Genomic DNA, 17,280 nt, shown 5'->3' on the forward strand with positions numbered 1-17,280 from the left:
GCTGCACGCACCGGCCCTCCAATCNCAACACGCTCCAGGCTGCGCTCCAGCCTGCTGCCATCACGGCCGCAGCCTGGAGCGCAGCCTGGAGCGTGTTGGCATTGGAGGGCCGGTGCGTGCAGCTGCTGGCCGCCCGGCACACGCCGAAGAGCTGCAGCAAGGTGTGGGGGAGGGTCCCCACGGCAACAGCCCTGTGCCTGCTGCCCCGCTGCAGGTGGTGCTGACCACCATAGAGCCGCGGCGGCGCCCCGAGCTGCAGTTTGACGCGTACGAGTACACGGTGCAGAGCCACAAGTACAACGCGGGTGAGCCCGGTGGGTGGGGGCGGGGCAGGTGTGTGTGTGTGTGAGTGTGTGTGCGCGCGCGCTGCGTGGGGCGGGAGCAGAGGCCCGCGTGTGGCCAGGGCTGCGCCTTGGCCTACGCTGCTCCTCACGTCTCCTTGTGGCCTCCCGCCGTGCGTCCCATGCCTGCCTCCCCGCCAAGGCAGCCGCACTCTCCCACACCAGCGTGCCCCCCCCCCCCACACACACGCGCAGAGGACCACGCGTCCGCCAAGTTCACGTACAAGATGTCGCCCATCCAGATTGTGGTGACGGAGCAGCCCAAGCAGCTGTACAAGTTCCTGACCGCCATCTGCGCCGTCATCGGCGGCGTGTTCACGGTGGCGGGCATCCTGGACGGCATGGTGCGCGCCTGGCCGGGCTGCCCGGCCGCAGCACCGGCCCCAGCACCGGCGCCGCACCGGCGCAGCCATCGCACCGGCAGGCTTGCGCGCAACGTGCCTGCCTGCCTGCCCTGGCACGCTGCTGCGCTGCATCAGCCAATCAACCAACCAATCAAGCAAACATGCCTCCCTGCTGCCCGCCCCTGCAGGTGCACCAAGTGAACAAGATTGCTAAAAAGGTGGACCTGGGCAAGCAGGGCTGAGGCAGAGGCAGGCCGGCAGCGGAGGCACGGCCATTCTGCAGGCACGGGGTGCCGCAGGAGAGCCCACCCGCCTGCCACCGCCAACTGCTCGTGGGCTGCTGTAGCCGCCGGCTGGCGGCCACCCCACCCCACCCTGCCCTGCCCGACCCTTGATTATTGGCAGCGGGCTGCCACGCGGCCTGCCTCCTGCCCCCATACGTGTGGGCCCGCCTGGGCCTTGAACTGTCTGTGTCCTCTGATCCATGCATGGCTTCTCCTTTGCTGCCGCTCCATCCGGCGCCCCGCGCTCCATCCGGCGCCCCGCGCTCCTCTGCTGTTACCAACTTGGATTACAATGTCAACAAACCGTCGCCTACAGTGGTATGCAAGGACTGCCAACGCCTCACCCTTGCAGCACAGCGGCGGGACACTGGCGCTGCGCCTGCTTGGCCACGCCGCCGCGCGCCCGCAGCTTGCCGGCACGCGGGTTGTCCGCCAGCTGGCGCCGGGCCCGCTCCGCCAAGCTGAGCTTCACAGCCTGCGGCTGGCAAGGGCCGCCGTGGCTGCCGGGCCGGTTGCCCACCTCATGCAGCATGCCACCAGCCTGCGCCTCCTCCTCCTCCCACTCCGCCTGACAGCAGTCCTGGTGCGGCAGCCGCCCCTCAAAGCGCAGCACGTCGGGCTGGTGGCGCAGGCGGTGCACCGTGCCTGCCAGGATGCTGGAGCAGCGCAGCTCGCCGGCGGGCTCCAGCTCTGGCTGCGGTGCCGGTGCGGCTGACGCCTCCAGCTCCTCGTCCCCTGCAGTAGCGAGTGCCAGGTGGGTGGGTGGGGGGTGTCTGCGGTGTGGTGAGGGTGCGCATAGGCGCCTGTGCATGCAGGTAGGCGGCAAGATTGGGAGGTGGTGGGCTTGGTGGCATGTGTCTTGCTTTGGTGCGTCTCGGCTGGCTGCCCACGCCTGGCCCATCCCAGCGCGGAAGACCACCCACCAACCCAACGCATCCGCCCACCCTCACTCCGACGGCAGCCCACCCCCGCCCACCTGGCTCCGCCGGCGCGCCCGGCGGCGGCGGCTGCACAAAGGAGACCAGCAGGGTGTCGCGGGCGCGGGTGGCGGCCACGTGGAACAGCCGCCGCTCCTCCTCCAGGTGTGCCCGCGGGCAGGCGCGCAAGGCGGCAGCACCGTCCCCGGCTTGCCAGGCGGGCGGGCGGAAGCGCAGGGGCAGCAGGCCCTGGCATACGCTGGGCAGCAGCACCACCGGCCACTCCAGCCCCTTGGCCGAGTGGATGGTCCCGATGGTGAGAGCGCCAGGGTCGCACCCAGGAGCCTGCTGCTGCCGCTGTGATGCCGCCCCGCTCCGGCGCTGGACGGCGCACTCGTCGGCGGCCGTGTCTGTGGCCAGGCGGGCCAGCAGCTCGCGCACCAGCTCCTCCCCCGCCTCCTGCTGGCTGGCTGCGCCGGCCGCATGCGCCGGGCACCAGCTGCCGCCATCTGCGGCCCCGCCCACGCCGCTGCCAGCGGGCCGTCGCCCTCGTCCCTCCGCCTGCTGCTGCTGCCACTCCGCCGCAAGCTGCTCAGCCTTGTCCAGAACACAGCGCAGCGAGGCGGGCAGGTCGCCCCCGCCGCCCAGCCGCTGCTGCTGGGACCCGACTGCCGCCGCTGCGCCTGCTGGGCCGTGCTGCTGCAGCCAGGCTGCCAGCCCGCTGTCCTGCAGCACGCGGCGCAGGGCGCGCGGCAGCGGCTCCTGCCCCACCGCCCGCCGCATGCCGCGCAGCAGCAGTACCAGGCGGGACAGCTCCTGAAGGTCCCCGGTGTACAGCTGGCTGACCACATGCTCCAGCTGGCTGGCAGACTGAGGCCCCACCTGCACAGCCGCCTGCTGCCCCTGCCATGGCGCCTGTGTCAGCATCGCCTCTGCTTGCGTGCACACCTGCTCCGCGCACGCCAGCAGGCTGGGGGGCAGCTGCCCCGCCAGCCGCGCAGCCGCCTGCTGCTGCGCCAGCGCGCCGCACACCTCTCGCCCTGCACCAGGCGGCCAGCCGGGAGCGTCAGGCATGGCAGGGCACGGCCTGGTCCAGCGGTGCAGGGCACTTCCTGCGCTGGCAGTGCAGGCGCCGCAAGCCTGCAAGCACAGGGTGGCTCCTCACCCAGGCCGTGGTGGGGCAGGCCCAGCACCACCTCAAAGGCCGGGTCAACCTCCAGGCTGGCGGCCAGGTAGGCGAGCAGGGCTGCCACGGCGGGATCCTCCGCCAGCCTCCCGTGGCCAGCTATCACATGAGGGATGCCCAGCCTGCGTGGCCACCCAAGAAGGGAGCGGTGGCAGGTGCCGGGCAGGTGCGGTGCGCATGCTGTGGTCGGGCGGGACAGCCGCTGTCCAGCATCACGCTGTGCATGCATGTGACCACATGCGGACTAGCGGCCCAGCCAACCCAGCGAAAGCACCGCCACCCACCGCTTGCCCGCACTCACCTGCGCAGAGAAGCCGTGAGCGGGGCATGCAGCTCTGCGCCCTGCAGCCGCAGGCAGCGGTACAGCACGCAGACGCTGCTGTACGCCACGCCCTCCTCCCGCCACAGCCGCAGCACCTCGTCCGCCAGCGCCGCCGCCTCCTCCTCCGCTGTGTGGAACTGGCGCACGTGGACGGGGCGGCAGGCGCCGGCCCGTGCCGGCACCATGCCCCCCTCTGCGTCTCGCCGGTTGCCGTGCAGCAGCGTGCAGCCAAAGGCGCAGATGGCGGCAGTAGACCTGGACAGGGGCGGCAGAGGGGTGTGAGGGCAGGGGGATGCTGTCGTTGGCATGGCGCCCTGCTGCGCTGTGCTGCACTGTGCTGCGACGACCACAGCGCCACCTGAAGTTGGTCTGCAGGCACAGCTTGCGAGCACCAAAGTGGCGCTGGTAGTCGGCAAAGATCTGCGGGCCGGCAGTGGCACAAGGGCAAAGAGGAGCAGGTGGCAGGCAGGTGGCCCGATCAAGGCAAATCGTGCGACTGTGCAGAGCAGGCAGGGTATCTGGGCCAGGGCAGAGCAGCCGGCTGCTGCTGTTGCCTGAGCAGCCCCGCACTCAGGCCTGCCTGCGGCGCCGCATCCAGAAAGGAGTAGATGGTTTGGTCGGGGCAGCCCACAACCACGATGGAGCGCCGTGGGCCCATCAGCAGCTTCAGCAGGTCCAGCTGCAAGGCAAGCTTTGCACAGGGTCGGCAAGCGGGTGGCACACTAGCTGCCTGCTGCCCGCCTGCTTGAGCCGTTGATGGCCTGGTCGCCTGCCGCCCGCCACGCTCCTGGCAGCATCAGCGCAGCGCACCATGCAGGCAGCGCTGTCCTGAAACTCGTCTACGAGGAGGTGTGTCCATCGCTCTTGGGCCCAGGCCAGCGCGCCACCGCGCGCGGCCAGCAGCTGCCGCGCCAGCAGCGGCAGGTCGGACAGCGGCACCAGGCACTGCCGCCTGAGCTCTGCCTGGTATGCGACAGCCACCCGCGCCAGCTGCCGCTGGCGCTCCTGCCCCTCCCCCACCCGCGCACACAGCGCGGCATAGGCGGCGCCATCAGGCATGTGCCCCCGCCGCTTCTCTCCCTCCAGCCAGCGCAGGAAGAAGAGCGCCTGGGCATCTGCCGCAGCCAGAAGCTCCAGCACGCCGCCATCTGGCTCGCCGCGGCAGTGCCCGTCAAAGCGCTGCTGCAGCGAGGCATGCAGCTCCCCCACCAGCAGCAGCTGCAACCGGGTGGGCAGCTCTGCAAAGGACCGCGCCGCAGCCTCGCCAGCTGACGGCGCCGGCCGGCTGCCGGGCTGCTGCTCGCTGCTGTGCGCCGCCAGCGCGGCCTGCATGCACTTGTGGAACAGGGGCGCGTGCCGCTCTGCAACCGCCGCCACAACCTGTGGCCACGGCACCGACGGCGGCAGGAACAGCCAGCCACGCATCTCGGCCTGCGCCGCCGCCAGTTGGTCCCACCTGCAGCACGAACGGCAGTGGGGCGCAGCGTGGGGCACGGGTGGGGGGCTTGGCGCAGTGGCCTGCCGGCAAACCTGCACACATGTACTGGCCTAGCATCCTCCTTGCCCCCTCCAACACACACTCACATGATGCAGTCGCGCATGAGGGCCAGCTCCTGCTGCTCTGCCGCCAGGATGGTGGGCCGCCGCTCAAACCCCGCCTCGCGCCAGTGCCGCCACACCACCATCCAGCTCCTGCAAGGCATGGCAGCGCAGTGCCTCAGATGCACGCTCCCAGCCAGGGCGCAGCGCATACATGCTGCTGCACTGTAGAGCGAGCCGGGCTGCTGCGACCAGCCGCCGCACCAGCTGTGGAATGTACAGACGGTGGCCGCCTTGGCGCCGGGCACGTGGCGCAGCAGGCGCTCCCGGAACTCGCCAGCCGCCTTGCGGCTTAATGTGAGCACCAGAACCTCCTCGGCCGCCACACCCTGCGCCAGGGTCCAGCAGACAGAGTGGTGAAGGGGCGGGAAACCATCACAGGTGTGGTGGGCTGGGCCTACATGGCACCGAGTCTTCCTTACCTGCCCCAGCAGGAAGCGTGCCCTGCCCGTCATGGTGTGGGTTTTGCCCGTTCCCGCCGCCGCCACCACCGCCAGCGCCTCATCAATTGGGGCGTGCGCCACCACACGCTGCTCATCGCTCAGGCGCAGGGCAGCCCCGGTGGCCGGCGGAGGCGGGCTGTGGGCGGTGGCTGGTGGTGGGCGGTGGCCGGCGGCGGTGGCCTGCGGGCTCTTGTGCGCCTGCATGCGCTGCCGCTCACAAATCCAAGGGTATTGATGGGCAGCTAGCCGTTCAGGGAGGCGAGAGGCGCCGCAGAGACAGACGGGGACAGCGGCCACCCACAACCACTCTGCATAGCTACATGAACTGTGTCGATGGACATAATCATTTGTGGGACAGTCAAATCGCCGCCAGGAATCGCCGGAAAGTCGGTCATGCTGCGTGCTGCGGGCTCCCACCCTCCAGCGGGCCTTGCTGCTACTCCCTCTTCCCAACAACATCACCCACGTCAAGCAGCGGCAGCAGGCATGGCGGACGGAGAGGCGATGGCGGTGGATGGGGCCGCAGCCCCGGCGCCGCAGAACGAGGGCCACACTGTATACGTCAACAATCTGCCGGAAAAGGTGTCTCAAGATGGTGAGCCGGTGGGGTCCCAGCGGCTCTCTGGCGGGCGATCATGGCACCCCATGCCCAGTGCACCCCCCTGGCTCACTCTAGGCCTAGCGCAGCACCGGCGGCGGCCAATGAGCAGCCCGGCCACCTCAGCACTTACCTGCGCCCGCTTGCACTTGCCGCCGCCCGGCACTGTCGCCGGCACGCGCTCGTCGCCTGCGTCACTCTTCTTCGCGCTTTGCTTTGCGCCCCCACCCCGCCGCAGACCTGAAGAAGGCGATGCACTGCATCTTCGGCCAGTTTGGCAAGATCCTGGATGTGGTGTCGCGGCGCACCTACCGCCTGCGCGGCCAGGCCTGGGTGGTGTTTGAGAAGGCAGAGGACGCCAAGAATGCGCTGGACTGCATGCAGGGCTTCCCCTTCTTGGACAAGCCACTGGTGAGCCGACAGGCAGGGAAGCGCGGACAGCGGGGCTGGCGGCGGCAAGAGCTGCCAGCGCATCAGGCACCGCTGGCTTGCCAGAGTGTGCGGCCTGCCATCGTATCGCGCGCGAGAGAGCCTGGAGCTCCATGCCTACAAAGCTCGCTCGCTTGCCTGTCCGCGCCCTGCAGCGGATAGCGTTGGCCAAGACCAAGTCGGATGCGATATCCAAGCAGGACGGCACCTTCCGGGAGCGGCCCAAGGTGGAGCGGCAGGTCAAGAGCAAGGCGGCCGCAGGTGCGGTGCGGGCCGTCCCGGGGTGGTCGTGCCTGGAGATGGTCGCAGCGCCCTGCCTCCTTTCTGGCTGACAATAGGGCGGCTGAGTTGTGCGGCCCTGCACCGCGCACGCTCTGCTGCCTGCCTCACGCCTCCCGCCCCTCGCTCGCCGCAGAGGCGCTCCAGCAGCGCGCCAAGGCCAAGCCCGATGCGGCGGCGGCGGCGGCGGCGGCGGCGGCGGCGGCGGGGCAGCCGCGCGGGCCCAACCACATCCTGTTTGTGGAGAACCTGCCAGGCACTGCCAACGAGGCCATGGTTGGCATGCTTTTCCAGCAGTTCACGGGGTTCAAGGAGGTGCGGGGCGCGGCACGGGGAGGGCAGGGTGCTGGCAGGGATGGGGTGCGCGTGAGGCAACCCCAGACAAACCAAGGAACCCATCAGGGACCATGACAGGAGCGTGAGCCCAACGGCTTCCTCTCTGCTTGGGGCTGTGCTGGTCCCAAGCCGGGCCCCCAAGTGTCGCTTGCTGCCACATGTGCCCCTCCCGTACGGCCGGACTGCAGGTGCGCATGGTGCCCGCGAAGCCGGGCATCGCGTTTGTGGAGTACTCGGACGAGGGGCAGGCGGGGGTGGCCATGCAGGGGCTGCAGGGCTTCAAGCTGGCGACAGGTGCGTGGCCTGGAGGCTGCAGGGAGAGAGCCTGGCGTGCATTGCGTTGGCATGCCATGCGATGCCAGGCGCTCGCTGCCTGTGCCAGCCCAGGCCCCACGTTTCCCTGCCTGGTGTGCGTACCTACCCTGCCCGCTCGCTCTGCCCATGCAGACAAGCCCATGGCCATCTCCTTTGCCAACAGGCAGTGACGCAGCGGCAGCAGCGCCAGCGGTGGCCGGTGGCCGTGCACCAGACACCCCACCCAGCCTTCCACTTGGTGTCCTCTCCCCCTGCCGCCTTGCACAGATGCGGCCTGCATCCTTTCCTGTCCGTCTTTGCACCTCTCTGCTTGCTCCCGCGCAGCTGCCTTGCACACCGCAGTTCCGCATTCCTTTCTGTGCTCCGCTGTCTCACCTCTGCATCTGCCTGCTCCCTTACCTCAGCACTGTTGACCGCACACACCACCACCAACCTGACCTGTGCGTCTTGATTGCACCCATCATGTAAGGCACTGGCCGCCCGTGTGGGCGCTTGATAGAAACAAATTACAAACAACATGAGCATTTTGAAGCAGGAGTTCAGGACGAGTGGTGTGGGAGTGGTACATAAGCATCTTGTACAGGCACAAAGCGCATGGTTGACAGGATAGAGTACAGGTTTGGCAGTTCAGCCGCTAGGCAGCGCTCTCATCACACTCATTCGCCGGTCTCCTGCGCCTGGCGAGCAGCTTTTGCAGCGGGGCTCAAGGGCTGCATCTCTCGCTCCTGCCTGCCCCCCGCCGCCGGCACCAGGGCCGCTGGGTGGATGCCGCCCAGCGCAAGCTGCTTCACTGCGGCACCACCCACAGCGCCCGCCGCCACGATGGCCGCCCCCGACTTGGCACCTGCCGCCATGCCCAGCGGCCCCGCCAGGACGCCGCCCACTGCAGCCCCCAGCACCGACACGCCGACGGCGGTGGTGCCGGCCGCCGCCAGCTGCTGGGCGGTGGCGTGGCAGGCCGCTGACAGCTGTTGCTGCGCCTGCAAAGCCCAGGCGGTGAGGGCGGTGCCAGCCGCAAGAGCCTGGCTGCTGTCGTCGTGGCGGCTGCCAGGCTGCGGCACATCATTCGCGCCAGGTGCTGCCGCGTGCCCAGGTGGCGACGCCAATGCAGCTGCGCTGCTACCCTCCCCGAATCCGGGTGCGTGGCTCCTCCAGCTGGCGCCTTGCTCCCTCGAAACTGCTGCCGCCTGCTGCTCCTGCTGCTGCACCCCAGGGCGGGCTGCCGTTGAAGGGAGCCAAGCTGTGACGCTGGGCAAGTAGCTTGCCCAGGCGCTGGTGCCGGTGGGTTGCCCTGCTGCTGCTGCTGCTGCTGCTGCTGCTGCTGCTGTCGTGGTAGTCGGCGGGGGACCGGCTGCTGCCAGCCGCCCAAGCTTGTCTGGGCTCTCAGCCAGGCGCGGGAACGGGCTGTTGCTGGACACCGGCAGCACGTCGCCAGGCTCCGCTGCCGCCGCTGCCGCCGTTGCCCTCGACGCTGCCGGTGTCGGCTCGGGCTCATTCAGGATTGCCTCGAGGTCCTCCAGCTGCTCGCCGGTGCCCCGGTTCACCAGCGACCACCAGCCTTTTGTTGGCGGGCTCGCCATAGCACCTGCAGGTTGTGCAACTACTGTCTGTGTAGGCTGCACTGTGCCAGGCACGAAGCGCAGTTGAATAGCGAGGGGTACGGCGCGCTTGCCACTACAGCTGCAGAGCGCCGCCTGGCTGGCGCCGCCGGTGCTGAGAAGGCCTCTCTTCCTGCATTTGCAAACATTGCGCGCTTCATTTGCATGATCGCCTCTTCTTGGATAGTCGATGAAGCTGGTGGGGCTCACAGGTGCACGCATTGCGAGTCAACAACTCAGCCAACTGGCTGGCAATCTAATAAAGATGAAACGCGGGCAGCGCAACCATCAGGGAACATCAGGGCAGAGGCCCTGATCGCTCGCACTTCTTGCTGCGTCTTGCACCGCTCGCTGCCGCCGCTCCTCTGTGCAGGCGGGATCGCCTGCGGCAAAAGCACCGTCAGTAAGCTGCTGGTCCAGGCCGGGATCCCAGTGCTGGATGCAGACCGGATCGCTCACAGCGTCACAGAGAAGGTAGGTAGGGTGGCTGTGCCGTGAAGGCTCTAGTGTGTGCCGCGGGCTCGCCCAAGCCAGGAGCCACTCCACTCCCCTCTGCAGGGTCGCTGGGGCTACCGCCGCGTGGTGGCGGCGTTTGGGCCCACCATCCTGCGCAGCGATGGCGAGATTGACCGCGAGGCGCTGGCGGCGCTCGTGTTCCACGATGCCCAGCAGCGCCGGCGCCTGAATGCCGCCACCCACCCCGCCGTCGGCGCAGAGCTGGCGCGCCTCGCGCTGCTCGCCTGGCTGCGGTGCCGCCCGGTGCTTGTAGTCGACATGCCTCTTCTGTTCGAAACGGGCTTCGCGAGGCTCACCAGCCCCAACGTGCTGGTGGCGTGCAGCCCCGCAATCCAGCTGCAGCGGCTCAGGGAGCGGGATGGGCTGGCACAGGCGGCAGCACAGGCACGCATCGCTGCACAGATGCCGGTGGAGGCCAAGCGGCGGCTGGCGGGCGTGGTGCTGGAGAATGACGGCACCCAGCAGGAGCTGAGGGCACAGGTAGAGCAGCTCGTGCGGCGGCTGCGGCGGCATGCTTGGCTCCATCAGTGCGTGCTGTCACCGGTTGGGCTGCTGGGCACCACGGCCACAGCCTTGTTTCTGTGGTTTCGCTAGCCTGGAAAGCTACTTGATTTGTAAGGCTCGCCATGCAAGCTATGGGAGTTGGGCGGCTTACAGGCACGTGAGGTATGTTGGGCTTAAGGTTAAGTGATGCTGCTGGTGGCGTTGCAGTGGGTGAATGGAAGCGAGGCAGCAGCGCAGTCCTCATAATTTCCCATCCTGCACAGACATGGGCGGGGAGGGCATAGTGTGTGAGCCAGGGAAGCAAACGCATCAGGCATCCCATTGCTTCATGCACAAAGTAAGCATGTCTGCTGGTATGTAGCAGTCCTGCTCCATGCACAGGCTACAGTGGTGGGGGTGGACTGCCTCCAACCATTCAACCAAGCAGTGGCGGCAACGGCGGCAACGGCAGCAGTGGCGGCAACGGCTCACAGCAGCTCCTTGGCCTGTTCGGCAGAGCCAAACGAGGAGATCAGTCCAGTCCGGTTGAGCAGGCCGACACTGACGTCGGCCAGGCACTCAGAGCCCATGGCAGCGATCAGCATCCCGCAGGAGCTGGATGTGGCACACGCGCTCTCTACCGACAGCTGGGCGCTGAGGCCGGCCAGCGTTTGGGCGTAGCAATTCTGGGCGTCTGGGCAGGCCGCCAGCTCCCAGTCCGAACCCGCACAAGTCGGGTAGGCGCTGAAGGCCTCCTGCAAGGCGCAGGCCAGGTGCAGCCGGCTTTCAACAAAGGTCAAACAAGCGCCGTGGCCAAGCAGGCAGCTCAGGGAACAGCAAGAGGCTGCCAGGTGCCGGTGCAGGCCTCGCCTGCAGCATTTCTGGAGACGTGGAGTTGATAAGTTCGCCCGCCAGGCAGGAGTCGTACTGGTCCATGACGGTCTGGGTGTACTCCTCAGCGGGGATGGTCACCCCCATCAGCTCGTTGATGAAGAGGCCCATGTTCACAAGGCACTCCGCCCCAACCTTCTCGAAGAACTCGCCGCACTCTGGTGGGCATGCAACGGATGCAGCCTGTGTGGACCACTCCTGACACACCGGCGGGCTCTGCAGGTTTGCCACATCCAGGTCCCGACAGCCGGGAAGGGCCTTTAGGGTGGCGATGACCTCCTCTGCAAGGGATGCACGAAAGCAGCGTGGCAGTGACATCGCTGCCTGCCTCGCCACGGCCCGGCGGCGACGGCATGCCCATCCATGCTGGCCTGTCAGGGGCCAGCGAATCCCACGAAATCACACTGCAGTAGGCCAATGGACCCACCTTCTGACGTAGCGTCCAGCATTTGAGCCCAGCCCGGGGTGAGGGCGAGGAAGACCACCAACGCTGCGGCGAGCAGCGAGACGGCGGGGCGTGTCATTGCCATGCCGAAAGTCAGGAGGCGCCTTTAATGCGATCTGGCAGGGAACGGCGCCCAGGGAACTCCTGAAGCTCGGCAAGGAGCTGTGGTCTCCGCGCCCAGTGCCCCAAGTCCCGGTACTGTAATCACACGGTCTAAGATCCTGCGATCGCCAACTTTGCAGCAATTCATCGGATAACGCCGACTTCAGTGGATGCAACTAGGGCTGGGTCCTAAGGCACGTCAGCCCGCTCTGAAGCCCTGAAGGCATTATCTAGTCAATTCGAGCTTGCATTCGCGAATTTGGGGTGTTGAATTTAGCCTTTGGGGCGTGAAGGCTGAATTGTGGGGCTAAGGCATTAAATAGGCAAGTTGAAGCTGCCGCCGCCGCCGCCGCCGCCCGTTCACAGGCGCCTGCTGCTCAGCAGGTCAGGTGTTGGCGCCCTGCGCTGCGGCCACTGCCGCCACCGCCGCCGCCGTCCTGATGGCCTGGGCCTCCTCCTCTGCCACCAGGTCGGCCAGCAGCAGGTCGCCGTCGCTGGGCTCGTCTGCCGCTAGCGATTCACGCAGGCGGCGTGCGGCGGACACAAACACGAGGTTCTGCACCGTCTTGCCCACCATGCTGAGGCGGTTGTCGCGCAGCACCCAACGCACAGAGATCCACATCCGCTCCACGCTGCAGGCTGTGGCATGCAGCGACAGCAGCTTCCCCGCCACGGCCGCCAGCTTGGGGTACATTTGGCTCAGCTCGCTCTTCCAAATCAGGCGCACGTCGGCCATGCCTACCACACGCACCATGCCGTCCGTCAGCTCGCGGCTCTTCTGTGGAACAGGAATGGTTGGGCACACATGGGGGAAGCGCCGGGCAGCACTGCTGGCAGCGACATCTGGGCACACGGCAGGCGGGCGCAAGGGCGACAGTGGGCGGCAGGCGGGAAGGGAGGAATGCCTCTGCAGCAGCTCGCTCAGCTTTTATGCACTTCCAGGCGTCCCAGAGCCAAAGAACACGAATACAGGGCCCTTGAGAGGCCCACCTGAGGTGGGTTGAAGCTGGGGGCCGATATGGCGATAAGAAGGCCATCACCAGCCTTCTTTTGGCTGGAAGGCGTGCCAGGACCTCCTCTATGGCATTAAGAACCGTCTTCGCGAATTCTATAGATTCGTGCCTTCGAATTCGTGCCCAGCCCTAGATGCAACGCGGAGTCCCAGCAGGGTCAGCGCGCACAGCACGGCGGGTGCCGTCGCCAAGCTCCCCACAGTTATCTGCAATTTCTGAGATCTCTCTGCTCAGAGAGTTCACTTACACCAGAATCAAGTACAAGGAAATGCCAGTGGACGGCCTGGGCGCCACCGTGCCTACCCCTGCTGCACCACGTCAAACACCGCCAGCGTCTCGACGTGCGATGCCCCCGGGAAGAAGGCGAACCCGCGGGCATGCCGCAGCCGCCACCGCCCGCTGCCCAGCAGCTGCGCCGCATCGTGCTGGAGGGCAGGAAAGCCGCACGACAGGTACAGCAGGCTGCGCACCCCGGCTGCCGCGGCGGCGGGGCTGCACAGCCAACCCAGCAGCGCCGCCTCCAGGCCCTTGCGGGGCGGGTCGCACACCACCACCTCGGCGCCATGGCACCATCGACCGGGGTCGCTGCCTGCTGCTGCCACATGGTAGTCCAGCTGTGGGGCCTCGCCTCGCTCCAGCAGCCGCAGCCGCAGACGAGCACCCGACTGCCTGAAGGGCGGCAGGCCATGGCCGTTGATCTCCACAAAGCGCACCCAGCGCGGCCGGCACGTGGCCGCCAGCGACAGCCCGATGGTGCCCACACCGGCATGCAAGTCGGCAATGGTGCTGCCGGGCGCCACATACTGCTGCATCACAGCCAGGCAGCAGTCCATGGCCTCACGGTTGGCCTGCAGGCAGGCAAGCACAGCGGGGTGAGCAAGGTTGCAGGGCCCCCGGCAGATTTCGGAGCCGAATGAAAGACATGTGCATGCACAAGCAGAAAAGATAGCAGGCCCGAGGCAACGGATGCGCACTGCTGCGCACCTGCATGAACGAGCCCGGCCCAAAGGCGATGTCCGCACCGCCCAGCCGCGCCCACGCTAGGTCGGGGCCGTGCAGCAGCCTCCACTCGGGCCCCAGTATCTTGTTGCTTCGTTCCGGCTGGAAGTTGGCCCACAAAGAGTGCAGCAGCGGGGTGCCATCAGGCCGCCGCTGCCCTACCCGCCACAATTGGTCGGCCAGGGAGGCCAGCCTGCTGCTGCTGCTGCTGCTGCCGCTGCCGCTGCTGCTGCCATTGCCCTGCTGCTGCTGCTGTGTGGTGCCCCTATGCGAGTTCCACACCAGGACCAGCTGCACCGCAGGCGCTAGCGCCGCACCGCCGCTGTCCCGCTGCTGCACGGCGGTGAGCTGCACATAGCGCAGCTGGCCTGTGCGCTGACCTTCGTCATAAGGCTCCACCCCACAGGCCTCCACAGCCTGCTGCAGCAGCGCAGCTGCCTCGTTGATTGCGGGGTGGTGCACCCTGCATGGGCATAACAGCGGGCAGGGGTGGTGGACCAGCTGGCAGACGGACGCCCGGCCAGGCTTCGGCCATAAGCAGGCCTGCTGCTGCACACTCACACGCACGAGGGGATGGCAGTGGCCATGTGAGTGCGCTCCTCAAACAGCCCGATCACTGTCTGGCCTTCGGTGCCGCGCCGCACGGCGAGACGTGCCCGCTGGCGCCAGCCGTGGATGTTGCCGACGTGCAGCGTGAAGGCTGGCAGCCCGCAGTCACGCTCAAAGAAGGCTCGCGCCTCATGCAGCAGCGGCGGGGCATCCAGTCCTGTGTCGACGGTGCAGCCAGAGCAGGAGGCAAAGTGTGGGCACTGGAGCTCGGGGCCCCCGTAGCCGGCAGGCGGCGGCGGGGACGGGGGTTCCTGCTGCTGCTCCTGCTTCTGCGGTAGCCTTTGCTCCTTGCGGCGCTGCTCAAGCTCTCTGCTGTGCTGCCGCTTGTTCCTGAGCAGCCGTTTCTGCCGTGGGGTGGGTGCAGCGGGGCGCTCTGCCGTCGCTCTGCAAGCATAAGCAGCCTCAGCGACGGCTAGCGACATGAGTGCTGCCTGCAGGTTGAGGTCATTGGTTGCCGAGCGCGCTCTCGCCTTCTGGGCCCAGCTGGGTGTGTCTGCCGTGGTTCACAGTCAGCACGATTCCTAGGACGTCCTTGGGGCTCCATACCTTTCGCAAACAACAATTGGGGGGCTGCAACGCCGGCAGAGTCGTTCTGCAGCATCGGCTCCCCCTGTTTTACCTCCTGCGCAAACATTGACCAGCCGACGGCTCCTCCTTATTCCCAAATGGCGCTCCTGCAGACCATCAAGCGACGCCTGCTGCTGGGCGGCAGGTCGCGAGCGGCACCTGAGCCGCGGCAGGGCGCCCAGCCGGCAGCGGCACCCGCCTCGCCGCCGCAGCCCACCCAGCCGCCCACGAGCTGGTCGCCCCAGCTGCAACGAGTCGAGCAGGCCAGCCCTGGTGCCCAAGTCCTCGCGCTGGCCACCCCGCGCCGGATCTTGCTGGGCACCCTGCCCGCGGAGCTGGCCGCTCTGGAGCAGCAATACACTGCGCTGCCGGCGCACCGCTCGCCCAGCAAGGAGCAGCTGCACACGCTGCTGCTGGCTGCCAAGTCGCCAGTACTGGAAATGGCGGCACCTGCGCCAGGTGGAGCCACTGGCAAGCAGGCCAGCAGGTCGCCACGGCGCCTGGCCAAGGCCACCAAGCGGCAAGGCACCCGGCTACAGCTGCGCAAGCAGCCTTCGGCGGCAAAGAGCAGGGTGGCAGTGGCAGAGGCAGTGTTAGCCGTGGCAGAGGAGCCTGCCATGGAGGCAGCAGTAGCGGCAGAAGTAGGCGGGGGCTCTGCCGCAAGCAAGCAGTCCAGCATTGGCCCCCTGGCGCAGCACCAGGCCCCTGCATCTGCTGGAGACCCACCTGGGCTCCAACACCGCCAACAGCAGCCAGCCGGCCGGTGCAAAGGCGGCCCCCAAGCCAGCCCAGGGCCAGGGCCAGGACAGCAGGGCAGGTTTCCGGGGTGGTGAGCGTGCGCAGAGCATGGGCGCAGAGCAGGCTGATCAGCAAGAGGTGGGCTGGGGCGGAACGCAAGAGCGCCCGCTGGCGGCTCGCCTGACGCCGCGAGTGCTGGCGGCGGCAGCGCAGCGTGTGGCAGCCCAGCAGCAGCCAGATGTTGTTGGTCGAGCTGGAGGCGGAGAGCTGGGGATTAGCGCTGAGGTTGCGCAGCAACCCCGCAGTGCAAGCAACAGCCACAGCAGCGGTGACTTGGGGATCGCACTGGCCCCTTGGGCTGCCTCAGGCACACCCACAGGCCATGGCAGCGATACACGGCTGCCAGAGTTGCCAGCGCAGAGGCTGTCAGGGGGAGGCTTAGCGGAAGGACGACGCAGCCTGGCCACACCACCCATCGGGCAGCCGTCGCCGGTCTCCCCTGCGGGCAGGTCTCCCCTGCTGATGCAGCGGCCGCCGCGCGCCCAGCTGCCTGCCGACATGCTCAGCTTGCGAGAATCGGCATCCCTGGTGCGCCTGGGGCAGGCCACGCGCCAGCCGCTGCACAGCCGCCGGGCAAGGTCAGTGCAGGAGTGGGCGCCGGCACAGGAGGAAGCGCCGCCGGCCAGCAGCAGCGCGGCGCTGCCTGTTGCCACGCTTCCCAGCCGGGCAACTGCAATGGCAGCTGATGCAGCCCAGCAGGCACGACCACCAACGCAGCGCATCTTCCGAGCTGAGCCAGGGAGCCAAGCGCTTGGCTGCTCTGCGCCGCCAACGGCGCTCATAGTGGCTCTCCGACTTTGGCAGCAGTGCGCCTGGCTGGCAGCATAGTCAGGTGCAGTTATTGTTTTTTCAGCAGTTGTCCTTGAGACCCACTAACCGACATTGGTAGCCCCCTGATCACCATTGCACTGGGCTGCTGCAGGATGTTGAGGCCCCTGGGGCGCTGCCCACGATTTCAGAGGGCAGGCCCAGCTCCAACGGGATGGCAGGGGCAGCAGAAGCAGCAGAGGGCAGGCCTGGCACTGGCGCAGCAGCGATGGCTGACACGTCAGCTGACACCGGTGCAGACGGGCCCAGCACAGAGCCGTCCGGAGGCGCAGTTCAGGTGCCAGCGTCAATAGCATCTGCGTCGCAAGCGCCACAAATTGGCCAGCAGGCACCGTTGCATCGAAGGCAGCGAGGGATGACGCAGGCTCAGATGCGGCAACAGGAAGCGTGGGGCAGCCTGGGAGGTGCGCAAGAATGCAGGGCTGGGCCGTGCTGGATGTCCCTGTTGAATATGCATCGGGCAGGGTGATACACATGTGGCATGTCTCCTGCCTGCCGCGGTGCAGGGCTGAGCCTGGGCGAGATGCTGAGCCAGGCGCCAGGCGAGCAGCAGCCAAGCAAGGAAGTGGAGGCAGCAGACCGAGGTGGGCGTGCTTGGTGCCGTCCATCTCATCAGCTTCATGATGGGGCTCTCAAGATCACAGATCGACAAAGGCCTGATTGGCACCGCCTGCGCTGCAGAAAATGTGATGGTTCACTCCAACACCAGTAGTCCTGCCAGCAGCGCCAGCAGCCCAGCCGCAGCATACTTGCATGCTTCGCCCAAGCCGTCACCGCCTCGAGGCCAGCAGCATGCAAGCGGCAACCCTGCGCCAACTGGAAGACAGGGGAGGCGCAGGACGGTGCCTCACCCTTCGTTTGTTGAGTCGCTGGAGCGGCTGGCGGCGCTACACAGGTAGGTCGCCCGAATGCGTGTTTCCCAGGGCAAGCAACATCCATGGCATGCCGCCCCACACAGACCCTGGACCCCATGCTATGTACGCTGGTCTGCAGGGCACGCAGCGACAGCGAGCAGCAGGACGGAGGCATCCAGTGGAG

General features: G+C 67.5%; 6 protein-coding genes across 6 annotated transcripts in view; 3 read left to right on the forward strand and 3 right to left on the reverse strand.

The window, feature by feature from the left end:
- Positions 1-927, forward strand: part of CHLNCDRAFT_138016 (hypothetical protein) — a gene marked incomplete at both ends in the record, with an annotated part of 3,799 nt that extends 2,872 nt beyond the window's left edge. Inside the window, 3 exons of the mRNA XM_005851198.1 lie at positions 215-305; positions 537-685; positions 874-927. Coding sequence (XP_005851260.1) covers positions 215-305; positions 537-685; positions 874-927 — 294 coding nt within the window. The remainder of the gene's footprint in view (positions 1-214; positions 306-536; positions 686-873) is intronic.
- A 316-nt stretch (positions 928-1,243) lies between these two features.
- Positions 1,244-5,448, reverse strand: CHLNCDRAFT_56762 (hypothetical protein; the record flags this gene model as incomplete). Its single annotated transcript, XM_005851489.1, has 9 exons — positions 1,244-1,704; positions 1,946-2,926; positions 3,052-3,194; positions 3,374-3,649; positions 3,753-3,814; positions 4,205-4,850; positions 4,979-5,086; positions 5,198-5,322; positions 5,416-5,448. 9 exons carry the CDS (start codon positions 5,446-5,448, stop codon positions 1,310-1,312), a joined length of 2,769 nt encoding a protein of 922 aa, XP_005851551.1. The 3' UTR covers positions 1,244-1,309.
- Positions 5,449-5,922: 474 nt separating this feature from the next.
- Positions 5,923-7,563, forward strand: CHLNCDRAFT_50008 (hypothetical protein; the record flags this gene model as incomplete). The annotated part of the gene is made up of 6 exons (XM_005851199.1): positions 5,923-6,031; positions 6,273-6,445; positions 6,619-6,724; positions 6,879-7,057; positions 7,267-7,372; positions 7,526-7,563. The coding sequence occupies 6 exons, from the start codon at positions 5,923-5,925 to the stop codon at positions 7,561-7,563; spliced, it is 711 nt and encodes a 236-aa protein (XP_005851261.1).
- Positions 7,564-9,181: 1,618 nt separating this feature from the next.
- Positions 9,182-10,257, forward strand: CHLNCDRAFT_138020 (hypothetical protein; the record flags this gene model as incomplete). The annotated part of the gene is made up of 4 exons (XM_005851200.1): positions 9,182-9,203; positions 9,365-9,465; positions 9,550-9,987; positions 10,219-10,257. The coding sequence occupies 4 exons, from the start codon at positions 9,182-9,184 to the stop codon at positions 10,255-10,257; spliced, it is 600 nt and encodes a 199-aa protein (XP_005851262.1).
- A 221-nt stretch (positions 10,258-10,478) lies between these two features.
- Positions 10,479-11,405, reverse strand: CHLNCDRAFT_138021 (hypothetical protein; the record flags this gene model as incomplete). The annotated part of the gene is made up of 3 exons (XM_005851490.1): positions 10,479-10,745; positions 10,930-11,162; positions 11,309-11,405. The coding sequence occupies 3 exons, from the start codon at positions 11,403-11,405 to the stop codon at positions 10,479-10,481; spliced, it is 597 nt and encodes a 198-aa protein (XP_005851552.1).
- Positions 11,406-12,740: 1,335 nt separating this feature from the next.
- CHLNCDRAFT_18919 (hypothetical protein) lies at positions 12,741-14,471 on the reverse strand (the record flags this gene model as incomplete). The annotated part of the gene is made up of 4 exons (XM_005851491.1): positions 12,741-13,289; positions 13,426-13,648; positions 13,721-13,903; positions 14,002-14,471. 4 exons carry the CDS (start codon positions 14,469-14,471, stop codon positions 12,741-12,743), a joined length of 1,425 nt encoding a protein of 474 aa, XP_005851553.1.
- Positions 14,472-17,280: the final 2,809 nt, after the last annotated feature.

The sequence above is a fragment of the Chlorella variabilis genome (genome assembly GCF_000147415.1).
Source record: "Chlorella variabilis unplaced genomic scaffold CHLNCscaffold_2, whole genome shotgun sequence".
NCBI classification, from domain to species: domain Eukaryota; kingdom Viridiplantae; phylum Chlorophyta; class Trebouxiophyceae; order Chlorellales; family Chlorellaceae; genus Chlorella; species Chlorella variabilis.